Source organism: Trachurus japonicus, chromosome 7 (genome assembly GCF_045865225.1).
Source record: "Trachurus japonicus isolate A0001 chromosome 7, Traja_1.0".
NCBI lineage: Eukaryota > Metazoa > Chordata > Actinopteri > Carangiformes > Carangidae > Trachurus > Trachurus japonicus.
Window position 1 is genome coordinate 19,186,585 of NC_140913.1, and position 14,434 is coordinate 19,201,018.

Genomic DNA, 14,434 nt, shown 5'->3' on the forward strand with positions numbered 1-14,434 from the left:
GTCACTTCATTACATATAAAACATTGTCTTTGTTGATTTTCAGTCATCCATGACAGCTAAAGGGAACAGATCAAACACACCACTGTCTGCGATTGCAAATACATTTTTAAGTCAGTGAATCATTATACCGGTATTCTACATTTAGGCTATAGACATGTTTTTATTTATCCCACAGGGAGCATTAACTGTGGAGCCATTGCATTTACTTTACTGGGCATATTGTCAGTGTATTTGCCCATAAATCATGTGGTTTATCAGATGGAAATGGAAAATTTAGTGGCATATCCTCACTTTATTCTTGATGGTAAAAACCTTTACACTGACATGATGCTATATAACAGAAGATCATATAGAGTGTACTGTACATTTTATTGTCTGTTTTAAAAATCCTCAGTATGATTCAGTTTTAGAATAAAAGTCAATGAACTGATCTGTCTTCACTCTAAACACATCAATAAAACACAGGAACTGATCTGCGTAATGTGCCCTAGTTTAAAAATTCTTTATTAGTAATACAAATCTTATCAGCAGAATAATTTCCAATACAAATTATACTTTAAAACTGAGCAAAACATTTCAGCGTTTGAGTATAACACAGTAATGAATGGAACAGGAAAGCCATGAAAAAAATAAAAATAAAATAATAATAATAATAATAATAAATAAACAAATACAAACATGACATATTAGAGTCATAAAGATATTACAATACATAAATCAATTAAAGTTTCCTGGGGTCTGATGAAGGGAAAGATCAAACAAATATTGATATAGACGTTGTACATTTTTAGATTTGATACTTTTTGGTGAATCACAATATATTGAGAACTCTTTCCAAAAAATAGGAAAAAATTTACATTTGTTTATGAAACCAACGACCAAATCTGATTTGTTTATTTATTTTTGACAAAGACTAATTATTTTCTATAAGTCGCATCCCAAAATAAAACAGAAACATCACAAGAGGGAAAAAAAGTGTTCTTGTGTTTCAATTTTATTTTTTACAAAGTAGCCTAAGTTACATTCATTAGGTGCGTTCGCAAAACTCCCATGTGTTTATATTTGTCTTTATGTATAAACTTTGGTTTTTATCTAAAAGAAAAATTCTCAATAAAAACTAAAGTGAAAAAAAAAAAGCACAATAACTACAATCTACTACTAAAACCCCGCAGAAAACTACAGTGCGGGCGGCGGAAAAGGAAAAGGAAATGGTTTCAGCAGAGGTCACCGAGAACTCGCGGTGGCAGCCGGGACCTCGGCGGACTGTGTGCCTGCGCTGAGGAGAGGTGCGTGTCCCCAGTGTCCGCTCCGGTCGCCCGGCTAGGAATGCGCCTCACCAGCCCGGTGTGTGGAGTCGTGATATACTCGGTGAAACGCCAGCGGGGCCTGTGGTGTGAGCAGAAGAGTCATGGTTTGGCATCGCTTCCACCATTAGTGTCTCGGCGCGTCGCTGCTGCTGCTGCTGCTGGTTTGATTCATTGAGCCGTTAGCAGCCGTTGGTAACGTTAGCCCGCTGCGGTAACGTTAGCGTTAGCCTCTGCCTGCTAGCCGGTTAGCTGGAAGCCCCGACACGGACTGACTGCTCAGACACAGCCGGGGTTTCCGAGGGAGACGACGCCGCTGGTGGTGGTGGTGGTGGTGGTGGAGGTGGTGGCAGGCGGGGGCCGGGAGAACGCGACGGGGTGGAGGTGAGTCAGGAGCGGCTGATGAGTTCAGACCAGAGCGGGGAGCCGCCGCTGCTGCAGGAGGAGGAGGCCGATCCGGGACCGAAGACCGGGGGGAAGGACGACGAGGCTCCGCCGCTGGGGAGCGAGGGAGGGTCAGGCGGCATGGTGAGTGCGGCCTTCTCTAAGCTACCGAGCTAACGCTAATAGTTATCAGTGGAAAAACCTGTTAGCAGCAGCAGCAGCACATAACCCCCACCCCCAACCCCCAACCCCCCAAACGTGTGGCGGTGGAGCGATATTTATCAAGCAGCTAGCAGCTAAATTTAACTCAAACAAGACTTGTATTATTATTAACACACCCAAGTTTTATTCGGCTTCAACTCAGCGAGTGTCCGTGTGAATCGCCCTGTGGTAGCAGCGTGTAATCTTACGGTGGTTATCAAACACAAACAGGAGCGAGACAGAGAGAGGGAGTGAGCTGCAGGTGATCTGCTCTGCTCCTTCACGGCTAACGTTAGCTTAGCTCCTGCAACAGCAGCAGCAGCAAGCTCATTAAGTAGTTTGCTGAGTAATCATTAGCTTATAAGTTAAGTTATGACACAGTAACTGTAAAATGGACACGTTTTGCTGTTTTTGGACCGACTGAATCATCTTTAATTCAATTCCGTAGCTGATCAATGCTTCGGTTATTTATTGGCCCGACGGATGAAGGTTCATTCACTCCGTTATCTGTGAGCTAATCGCGCTGCTGCTGCTGCGAGCCGAGCCGAGCTAACCCAACCTAGCTAATAGCGCAGTGACATGCGTTGCAAATACCTGGCCCTGTGCTGCGCAGCGCAGTCAGCTGATATTACTTGGCTCGTCACGGGCCTGTGACACAGAAGCGTGCATTGTAACCATGTGTCAAGTTTCACGGCGCATAAAATGTTCGTGCTCATTTGATTGATACAGAGGCCTTGACCATCTGACAAACCCGTTTAATTCTTGTGTGTGTGTGTGTGTGGCTGCTGGTGGAGAGAAGTGTGTCTCCAAGGCTTATTGTGACTGGCAGCTGGTCTGGTCAGGCCCGGTGCTTTTGCAACCAAAAAAAAAAAGGGAGTGGATCCAATTGCAGGTGGAGAGAGGGAGAGGGACAATGTCAAAAGAAGGAGCTGCCAATTTTGATATAGCAGTGTTTCGAAGGTAGTATGAAGATGTCATCCATTCCCCCTTTGGATTAAAGCACAATCTACTACAGTCAGGTTGACATCAGTTTCTGTGTGCCTTAATATGTACTGTACCTGATCTATTCTTGGCCACGGATCTTTGCAGGGTCAGGATTTCTACTGCCACTCCACACCCCCCTTTGATACAGAGAGGCCGGGCAAATCCCTGAATAATGCATCTCAAAAATGTAACATGTTGGGTTAAAGTTACATAAAATAGCGTCAGCATTTATGCAAGTTATTTTACCCAGCTTTGTCTGCATTTATTGGCCTATTGCAGACATTTTGGTCACACAAAGCCTCTATAATCACCCCCCCCCCCCTCTTAAAGGTCCACACAGGCAGCAAGCAGTCTATGTTGTGAACAGGGGATCATGCCACCCTTTGTGGGCACATTTCATGGTACTTCTCTGGTTTCCAGTGGTATGCAGTGTTGCCACCATCCTGTTGTTGGAGATCACAGTTGGATAACTTTTTTTTTTTTTTTTACACTGTTTCTGTTTTTCTATGTTGCTGGTTTTAAGATAGCGGACATGTGTGTTTGTGTGTGCGCAATGCATGATAAGATGTTATATTTACTTTGAAAACTGTGAGTTAACATTGAATCTCACTTCCAGACTTTCAATACCTAAGAGTCTACTGGTATTGATGCAAATTTCAGAATTGATTGGTTCTTGTACTTTTTAAATGGTGTCATTGATATACTTACAGTCTTTAAATGAGTTTTCTTGTGTATTTTTTTCCATTGAAATAATTACATGAGATTATTATGTTATATTATGTGTAGCTTCATTTGTTTATTTGTGATTCTACTTCCTACTTCATGCTCAGTAAGAACTGGGTATAAACTAACTTAAAGTGATAATGTAGATAAACAAATGAGTGCTAGTGGTTTGACTGGTTAATAATTAAAAAATACTGTCTGTCGGTCTGTGTACTGTTTGGTCATTAACAAATTAGTTTGAACAGCTCAAACTTTGCAGAATCTTCATCGATTGTAACACTGGTCAGATGCAGTAAGAATATTAAACATACGATGCTCAAAATAGCATAGGTCTAAGGTGGAGATGCAGCATGCAAATCACATTCAGATGCTGTCGGACGTCAAATAGCAGCTGTCTGATTAGTGACAGTTTTACGTGTACAATGTTATCTACATTTATTCTTTGTCCCTGTGTGAGTTTGTCATGTTTGAGTGAGAATACAAACACATTTCTGCTGTTGCTGATAAGAATTGCACTCTGTTGATCCTGCTTTTTCTTCTCTGAAGGTCACCTCTAAGGGCGCCGGCTTGAACCCAAATGCCAAGGTGTGGCAGGAGATGCCTGTGGCCCCCAGCGAGGCTGTCACTAACAGCCCTCATTGGCCCCCCACGGACATAAGTGAGGGTGAGATTTACTTCCATCAGCAGAATTTAATGTCCATTAGAGAAGTTATAGGACATTTTTATTGCAGTTAACTTATTTGTATGTGAAAAGTGGACTCGATCACATCCACATCTGTTGATATAAATGTTAACTTATGCACATTTGACACCTGCTATTACAGCTATTCACACACTTAAAATGTGTAGATATAATTAAGGAAAACATGAAAACAAACAGCTTATTTTTATTAATACACTTACACAGTGCGATGGTATGATATGAACAGGACTTTTAAAACAAGCGAGGTGAATCCGTCCTAAAAATATGGTCTGTCCGTTGTTGGTTCTGAATGAAACTCTTCACCTTGTGCGCAGGTTATTCTGAGTCTTCGTCTGCTGGGTGCAAGCCGTACACTGTGGGATTCACAGCCCTGGATGACAGCAGCTCCACAGCAACAGCTGAGATAGCAGTAAATGGAATGGACCCTCCAGAGTTGGGCTTTTCCCCCGCTGAGTCCACCACAGGGACCGCAGGTCAGCCACGTCACATCACATGCAGTCGTCTCCACACGCCAGCTGTGGCTGCAACTAAGGATTATGGTGTTTTTCAGTACATAGTTTTTACGATCTAAAGATTAAATGGAATCAAAACATTCACATGCACAGTCGGTTAACGTTTATCGTTTACTGTAAAACCATAAACGGACTCATCTGCTCTGCAGAGTCATAACTCTCACAAACTTGCAACAAGACAAGCTTGTAAGCACGCAGACTGTTTGGCCACACCTCGCCTGTGCAGATATTTGTATTTCATTCACCGCGTTTGCATGCAAAACCCTGTGTGTGACTGTGTGACTCAAAAGGTCAAACCATCAATACAACTTAATTGCACATTTCAGTCCAGTAAAGCCTCACGTCTCAATATTTGTATTGAAAACAGTGAACTATTCACTTTTCCTTCCGCTGACATTTTGTTTTTGGTGATCAGGGGATTCCAAAGCTGAAGAGCAGCCGATCTCCTCCGAGAATCTACGAGAGTCTCTGAAGAAGGAGCTGGAGTTTTATTTCTCAAGGTATTGGGCGAGCACTTGATGAACGATGATTAATACGGTGGTTCTTGTCAAGTCAAGAGTCGACTAATGCGCTTGGATTTATTGTGTTGTGATTTTCAGAGAAAACCTCTCGAAGGATTTGTACCTGATGTCCCAGATGGACAGTGACCAGTTTGTCCCCATTTGGACTATAGCCAGCATGGAGGGCATCAAGGTCCTCACCACTGACATGGACCTCATCCTCGATGTGTTGAGATGTAAGTGAAAAGCTCATTGCGATGCACATTAAAATGAATTACACGCGTCTGTGCTGCGTCCAGATATTAACACCATGACCCCTCCCTCAGCCTCTCCTATGGTACAAGTGGACGAGAAAGGGGAGAAGGTGCGTCCTAATCACAAGCGGTGCATTATCATCCTGAGGGAGGTCCCTGAAACAACGCCTGTTGAGGTAAATGCTTGTTTTGACACGGTTGTCAAACTGTTGTTTATTATCTTTAGGATGATTTTACAAAACTTTTCTTTGTCTAATTCACAGGAAGTGGAGTCGCTGTTCAAAAACGACAACTGTCCAAAGGTGATAAGTGTCGAGTTTGCGCACAACAACAACTGGTACATCACATTCCAATCAGACACGGATGCTCAACAGGTACTGGCGGTCAAACGTCTCCTCCTTTCCTCACATTGTCAGAGTGTTGAGTGAAAATGTTGCACCGTGCACTGATTATATGAATTATTCTCTCTTGTGCTCCCCAAGGCGTACAAGTATCTAAGAGAGGAAGTAAAAACATTTCAGGGAAAACCCATCATGGTAAGTCGAATCAAAAGTCCTTTGTCATTTTTGGAAAGGCCTGTTTGTCGCATTATAAACCATTTCCTCCTCCCTTTTTTTCTGCTGACAGGCCAGGATAAAGGCCATCAACACGTTCTTTGCGAAGAATGGCTACCGTAGCATGGACAGCAGCCTGTACGCTCAGCAGTCCCAGAGCCAGTCCCAGTACAGCTCTCCGCTCTACATGCAGCACGTCTACCCCCAGCAGCAGTACCCAGTCTACGGCATCGTACCTCCCACCTGGACGCCTTCGCCCACACCGTATTTCGAAACTCCTCTGGTGAGACACACTGTACTTAACATGGTAACGCAGCTACACAAACCTACACAGATCCAAATGTGGTTGCGTTTTATATGAATTCAAGACATAAATCTGATGAAACTGACCCGAAAAACTGCACATTGTGCGGCTGCATTATTAGGAGTCTGCGTAATCAGTTATGAGTCATTGCCACCCTGTTTGTTGTGATGTCTGGAGGGAAGTGTGTTGAGTGAATTCAAATGAGTCCTTTCTTTCTTGCAGTTTGAATTGTCAGAAGTAAACACCCAATATTTTGCTAAATGAGTTAGTCATGATACTCTGTATTTTCTAAAACAGTTAAAACTTCCAGAGCAAATGACGCTGTGAATGTGTTTTCCTGTCTTTGTGCTCGCTACTGTGTAAATAACTGTGGAGGTTGTTGCATGAAATAGGATTTGTTAATATTGCATTTCTTCCACGTGCAGGCTCCGTTCCCCAACAGTAGCTTTGTGAATGGATTTGGCTCAGCCGGACACTACAAAACGGCCTCCAGTTCTCTTAACATCACGCGCCAATTCAACAGAAATCGGTAAGAACTCGTTTTCATGTCCAGAGGTGTTTCTCATCTGTCCCATTCTCATGAAGGCGAGATCTCGGTCACACCTTGAGGGAATTTCTTCAAATTTGGCACCAACTTTCACTTGCACTCAAGGATGAACAGATTAGAGTTTGGTGGTCAAAGGTCAGCGTAGCCTCACACCCATCCCATTCTTGTGATAGTGATATATATTGGGATTACCCTTAGGGAATGTCACTCATCTAGCACAAAGGTTCAGTCGGGCTCAAGAATGAACTGGTTAGTTTAATAGTCAAAGGTCACTGACGCACACACTTTTAGACCAAATCTAAGAATCACACACATCATACTTTTTAGTAAGTAACCAGCTTCAAATTCTTCACTCCATGTATAAGTCAGGAGAGACGTGGATGTAAACTGCAGTTTGACTGGTTGGTGCAGGCCATTTATTCATTTGTTGAGTTTCTTTGTTGGTTTCGACCAAAATCAAAAGTGAGCTAAACTTTTCCACTTGGAATGTTTTACCACCTGCGTCGTTGTTTGCATGAAATGAAATATTGAACTTCAGATCTTCTGCAATTAAGTTTTGTCTAAAAAAACAAAAAAACAATGTAACCCCATCAGGGAACTGTTATTCACTCCCTGTCTTCTTACTGTCCCCACAGTGTCCCCCTCTATTCAAGAAAGAATGTAATAAATGCCTTCAGGTACTATTATACTGTACAATAAGCTTCATCGCTACCCTCATCTCTTACCATACCGCAGCAGCAAATGACTAAATCCATATCGGGGCCCATTCCTTCTGCCAGTCAGACTTAAATAGCCACAATCCCTTTCATCATCACTGTGATAAATATTTGTTGCCAGGTAATGGACATCCTGGATTTGTCATGTCATTTGATAAATGAAGGCCTGCCTACGAAACGGCAGCAGCTGCTGTCTGATTCGGAGTAGATGGCTTTCTCCAGTTATCATCACTTTGGCTGCAAAATATCCTCTTTGCATTTCCACGATTACACGTAACAGTTTCTGTCCATCACAACTAACCATCAACTTGATTTATTCATTTTACCCCCCCCCACCCATGTTGTGCTGCTGCTTCCCTTATCTGTGATTGTATTACCATTGTGCTATGTGTCATACGCCATAACAAAGAGCTGCTGACAGTCTGAAGCTGGTGTCCATATCGAGCTTTAATCAGTGTGCTTCAAATCTCGTCACAAAGCAGCCTCACAAAGAATTACCACACAGTCCCCTTCCCAAGTCAGACCCGGTGATGAGATCATGATGCGCATAGAGGGAAGCTGGGGAGTGGGGTAACTGGCTTTGATTCTGTCTTTCTCCTCTTTATCTCCTCCTTTCCTTTCATTTCTCTCTCTACTTTCCTTCCAAAGTCAAGTGCTTCACTCCCATCCCAATGAGCGTTCAGATTATGAGATCTGAGGGTCAAAGACTGATAAGAAGATCAATCCATTGTCAACCACATTGCCAGGTTTTTGACGGCAACAACGGTCTCAGTTTTATTTTTGTGGTTCATTGAGATTTTAGTCTCGGTCTTAAGACATTGTCATCGCTACTCAATGAGTTTATGATTGGTTGCAGATCATCAAACACACAGTATAGTCTCGTCTGCACTAGTTTATACTTCTTCAACCAATCATGAGCGCAGATGTAGTTGAGTGCCCGCTGCATGTGAACATATTTACCCTGAGGACACAGCATGCTGTCTCAATCCTCCTGTAACGTGCCAACGTTTTCAGTGGGTGCCACCAGTGTTTCCTTTAAACTCGTCAACCAATCTCAGCTTCTATTATCCAAATATTGTTGAGGGATCCTTCAGAATATAGTTATTAGATTTGTTTTACTGTACACAGCCTGTTGTAGGCCCTATAATCAATACTTGCAGTGCAGTTTCCTCTATGCAATCCCAAGCTCCATTTAAAGGACCATGTTAATACCCATTAAACTGGCCTGCAGAGCTTAAGTGGCTGTGTAACAGTATCTATAGCATTATTGTTCACATACTAATCTAAAGGGATATTTCAACATTTTGGCAAATACGCCTATTGTCAGAATCCCTATAGTCATAGCAGTAGGTTAATTTCCTTTAATTGTCAGTGCATGTTGTTTTGAGATCGGCGGGGGTGAGACAGAGGCGCACAGTATTTCCACGTTTCCCTCATCAAACTAAATATACAATTCAACAACCCCAAAACTCTCTCGTGGACAAGTTGTGACCTGCACATTCACCACGTTATGAAATAATAATGGAATGATACGAGACAGAGTTGTTTTCGAGGCAAATGTGTAGCTGAAACTACATTTTCAAAAGCCAGTAGTAGCCAGTAGAGTATTTGCTTCACGTGTCGTAATGTTACATAATTATACGTTATTATTTCATATCGTGGCGAATGTGCAGGTCACAACTTGTGACTTGTTTTGGAGTTGTTGGATTGTGTATTTAGTTTGATGAGGGAAATGTGGAAACACCGTGCTGCTCACGTCTTTTCCCCGCCGATCTAAAAACAGTTTGCACCAACAATTAAAGTTAATGAACCTACTCCTTAAAACTATTATATACATACAGTATAGGGATTATGGCAATAGGTGAATTTGACAAAATGTTGGAATATCCCTTTAAAGGTTTTGGGGAAGTTACCTAGAGCATGTCATTTCAAGCAATGTTTATTTAGGCCCTGACAATAGTATAATTTAGAAATATACACAGTTGGCAGTTTATTAAGTACACCCAGCCAAAACAAGTGGGAACTGATCCAATAGTCCTCTTGGATTAAAGCCGGACTTCCTAAAGGTTATAAATTTAATTTTGTGTCAATATTGTTTCATAGATGTTGTTTCAGCTTCATGATCATGATAAAGGTGCGGTATTGAATTCTAGGTCTGTTTGTCCACATTTATTTATATCAGTGACGATGGACCACATCGCGCAAATATATTTGAAGCAATACCTCTCAACAATTTCTACCAGAAAGTTAATCAAGACAGTTAATTGGTGTAAAAAAAAAAACACCTATATGGTTAGTGTAGCACCTCCTGAAGGTCTAGAGGTCTAAATCACCCTCACAGGAAACACTGGTTGCTACTATGCTGTAAAAGTTGTTTTGTTTTTTCTAAACGTTGCCCTTCCTCATCGTCGCCTGTTCCCTGTTGCAACAGAAACCACGTGAAGCCCCAGGTGAGGACGAGCGAGGTGACCCCACCCTCCATAACTCCTGTCGCCTTGGAGAGCCTGACTGGACTGCGCAGCCCGCAGCCCCCTGTCCCCGTCGCCGCCGCCACCACTAACCCAGTCCAGACCGTCTCTGACCTGAGCATGGCGTTTTCACATCTCTCCTCCTCTTCCTCGGACCCAAGTGATGACAGTGGCATGTCTGGACGCGGACGGTGAGTTTTGGTGGTTTGGCTTCAGCTGCTGTTTGATCGCCGCCTGACCGTCATTGCTGCTGCTGCTCCTCAGCTCAGATTTGATCAGTGGCACTGTTGATTGATGAGGAGTCATTATTGATAATTGTATTGCATTTCAGACGGAGCACGACCTACAGAGGAACACGGAGGAGGCGAGAGGACGAGCGGATTTCGGTAAATGGCGGTTTTCATGTCGTCGTGAAACCTTGTTGCATCGAAAGCATGAATCATCTCGTGATCTTTGTTTGTTTTGTCCATTTTCCTTTATCAGAGGCCTGTACCACTAGCAGAGGTCAAGGTTTCTCCACCCAAGTTTGACTTGGCTGCTACCAACTTCCCACCACTTCCTGGTTGTGTGGTCAGCACGCAGGGAGAGCCTGTATTAGAAAACCGAATGTCCGATGTTGTACGCGGTTTGTACAGGGACAAGGTAAGAAGAGAAAACTTTAAGAGTTTGTAAATCATTTGGGTTTGTTAACACGGGTAGGTTTATAGAGAGGAGGTGTAACGTACGTCATGTTTTTTTTGTTTTTTTTAACAGACCGAACAAGCCAATAAAGAAGCCACTGTGAGTCAAGGTTCAGGCCAAGCCTCAGGCGCAGAGGAAGCTGCAGCGGTCCCAAGTCCTGCCCTGGCAGCAGCAAAACCTGCTACACAACCACTCGGCCCCTCGGCCCCTGGGTACGACTTTCTGACTAGTAGCTAATTAATTCAGGACCTTTAGGAATCAGATGCCTGTATTAAAACTCAAGAGTATTGACATGTATGTCCGAAACTGTTCTGCTGACAGCGTCACTCGTCAGGAGAAGAGGGCTGAACGGGCAGAGATCCCAGCACCAAAAGTGACCCCACGTGCACCTGTCCAGACTACTGTCAACGCCTCCCCCGCCACACAGCCTGTGCCTGTGCCGAGCCCCAGGCCTCAGCCCGCTGCCGCCTCCACGCCAGCGACACCCAGCACGCCGGCCGCCGCTCCAGCCACTATTCCCACCCCTGTGCAGGTGAGAATCTGGTTCTGTACAACGATGGCGGACACGTCCTCCCGATGATGAGATCTATTGCGCATAGAGGGAAATGAGGCAGTGGACTGACTGGCTGTGGGTCTTTCTCTCTCTGTGTCTCTCTTTCAATTTTTCTGTCTTTTTTTCTCCCGCTCTCTGAACTTTCCCACCACAAGTCCAGAACGTTCACTTCCCATCCCGATGAGCGTTAAGATTATGAGATCTGAGGGTTTCACACGAGAAAACATGAAAATGAACGTATGAATTTGATGATTAGGTACATCTTTTACTTCTGCTCTTGTTTCCCGTCGTGCTTCAGGAGCCACGTAAGCTGAGCTACGCCGAGGTGTGCCAACGACCACCCAAGGACCCTCCTCCCCCCGCGGCCCCTGCTCCAGCTCCCCCCAGCACCGCGTCGGGCCAGCCGTTGCGCGAGTTGCGCGTGAACAAGGCCGAGGAGTCGGGCTCCAGCAGCGCTCCCGGAGACAAGCACGAGAAAAGCCACGACAGAGAGGGCGGATGGGAATGCAAGGAGAGCCGGCCACCGCGTGAACGTGACTCTCAAGGCTACTACCGCAGCAACGGCCCCAGAGGCTCCGGGGGCCTCAAGTTCCGGGACCAGCGGCGCCAGCCTCCGGCCCGACGCATCTCCCCCCAGGGAGGCTACAGGCACACTGGCAAAGAGCAGAATATCCCACCAGTATCGCCAAAGTAAAAACTTGATATGAATAGAAAAAAGATGTATGAATATATACATGGATATATATAATTATATACAAATGAATAACATAAAAGCAACAACATTATGGTAGCCACCTTCCCCCCCTGGAACTTGTCCAATGAAAAGCTTTTAAAACGACATTTAAGACCGGGACATCCAGGACTAATGGGCAAAATGACACCTGAAGAACTTTGACGAGTGATTTGAAAAGGAAACAAAAATCTTGTCTCGGCCTCCAGCGTTATGCTTAACAGAATTTAAGTGCGATTTATCTGGAGGTCATCTCATTTACGCTCTGCTAGGGAGAGGTGGGATGCTGGGCCACGTAACTGGCCCTCTACCTTTTTTTTTGATTTTAAAGAATAGATGTTGGTCTGCAAGAACAATATGCACTAAGAAGAAAAGAACATGCATATTTGTCATGTACATATACAAAGATATCACTAACACGCAATGAGACATCAGTCTTTTTTTTTTCTTTGGTTTTTTTGTGTGTGCTTAGGGTTGCAAGTATGACTGAAGGGTTGACTGATGTCTGTGTATGCATTGATTGTTAAACAAAATGATTGAAGTGCTACAGTGTGCTGTTGCACTGATGTAATGAAATGGATGATTTTTGATTTTTACATCAGAGATTAAGAGTCGCTGTCCTGGAACTGGACAGTGTAGTCTTCTAATGTATATTAATGAAATGTGTTCTATGGTGGTATTTTGATCCTGGTTTATGATTGGCTACAGCCGTAACAGTCGGATATCAGAAAACCGTTGATGTACGCCACAGTCAGATGTGTGGTTTTGTTTGAAGCCGAAATCCACTTTGGGGTGCTCACTGGCCTGTTAGCCACGGTGAATCTGCTAGCCTGGTCCAAAGTTTTTCATGTTAAGTTTTATCTTTGCTATCTATCTGAAATGTTTTTGAGTGTACCCGCTCCATTGGATTCAGATTATTGTCATGTTGATAATCAGTCAGGTTCTCTGTTTACATGTTTGTTTGGGTAGTAGGATGATGTGTTTCAAGAGAAGGAAAAAAAACAACAAATAGGTTAATGGTAAGATTTGACTGTTCAGTGCGCCTGATGGTTTAGGTGAGGTTTGGCTTTTCTACATCATCACAGGATATCCAGGTTAAGCTTATATCTGTGAATTGTTCTTAACAATGGCATAGTGTCAAAAAAAATAGACTGAGGAGTGCTGTTAGTTAAGGATGATAGCTACATAATAATTGGCAGCCGAGTCGTGGGTATAAGGAGAATTGGAACATTTTTCACGTGCTATGTGCCAGCTGCCTACGATCATAGTGTGCTAGAATAAAGTTTTGATTTTTATTGACAAGGTCTGCTAAATAATGTAGTCTTGCGGAAACCTTTGGCCCAGTAAAACTGGATTTTGAAGAAGCTGTAGCAGTGTAGTTGCCTATGCTATATTGTAATAACCCTTCACTAGAAATGTGTGTGGGAGAATGTAATTGTTCTAGTTCTGAATTTACAGAGGGAGGCTTTTGACAGCAGGTATCCACCAGATTGTTTTGTGCTTTTTAGGGTGAGTTTGCTGTTTTCTTTTTGTTTTGTTTTTCTTTCCTTTTTTTTAATTTTTGAAAAAAACAAACAAAAAACAAACAGGTTGACTTAGAATTTGAAGTTTTACTTACTGTATGTATTGCTTTTTAAATTTATTTATTTTAATTCTGATGCGCAACGCTTTTCTCCCAATCTTGGTAGGCTGGTTTCCCCAAAGTTGTGTGAAATCGCATTGGCAAAATAAAATCACGCATATGACATTTATATACTGTTCGAGATGTCAGCTGAGAGAAAATACTTGATGCATTGACTTTGGGTTTAGTAATGCAGTAAACGAGTAACCAATCACTGGGGCTGTTTAATTCTTTTTCATTAATGAGTATGAGCAGCTAGTGATTTAGTATAATTAAATAAATGCACTAACTTGTTTTTAAAAAAAATAATCTTACTTGTCGGTAAGGTGAAATCATTTTAGAAGCATATGGTTGATGTTGACAGGCTTGCAAGTACCTACAGGAATTGCTTCCCCCCTCCATATGTTTGGGTTTTTTCTGTTAATTTGGGTTGGGGTGGCAAAAGGAAATATAGTAATGGATCAACCAAGTGTTTGAGACACAATCCTAGAACTGTATGAAATGTCACCAAAAATAAATTATTTTGATTTGGCTTTTCCAGCGTCACATTTCTTTCTGCCATTTTTTTTGTCTTTTTGTCTTTGTTGCAGTGATGACGACACATGTATGGTTTGTAGTTGTGCCAGGTTGGATCCGAGTGGTAATTTCAATGTCATTTTTTTTCCCTCAGCCTTTCATGTGTGAGACTCACAGGT

At 43.0% G+C, this 14,434-nt stretch overlaps 1 protein-coding gene across 4 annotated transcripts; it reads left to right on the forward strand.

Annotated features, from left to right (window-relative positions):
- The first annotated feature begins 1,212 nt into the window (after window positions 1–1,212).
- Window positions 1,213–14,272, forward strand: larp4aa (La ribonucleoprotein 4Aa). Of its 4 annotated transcripts, none has more exons than XM_085781871.1 (17): window positions 1,213–1,832; window positions 4,143–4,260; window positions 4,614–4,772; window positions 5,227–5,311; window positions 5,411–5,547; window positions 5,638–5,741; window positions 5,829–5,939; window positions 6,048–6,101; window positions 6,193–6,402; window positions 6,849–6,952; window positions 7,606–7,647; window positions 10,118–10,345; window positions 10,486–10,540; window positions 10,638–10,796; window positions 10,908–11,047; window positions 11,157–11,367; window positions 11,687–14,272. In XM_085781871.1, exons 1-17 carry the CDS (start codon window positions 1,707–1,709, stop codon window positions 12,080–12,082), a joined length of 2,439 nt encoding a protein of 812 aa, XP_085637997.1. In that variant the 5' UTR covers window positions 1,213–1,706; the 3' UTR covers window positions 12,083–14,272. The 4 variants fall into 4 exon arrangements, with proteins under 4 accessions (XP_085637997.1, XP_085637998.1, XP_085637999.1 ...); XM_085781873.1 differs by having other exon boundaries at window positions 1,237–1,286; XM_085781872.1 differs by lacking the exon at window positions 7,606–7,647 and having other exon boundaries at window positions 1,230–1,832.
- Window positions 14,273–14,434: the final 162 nt, after the last annotated feature.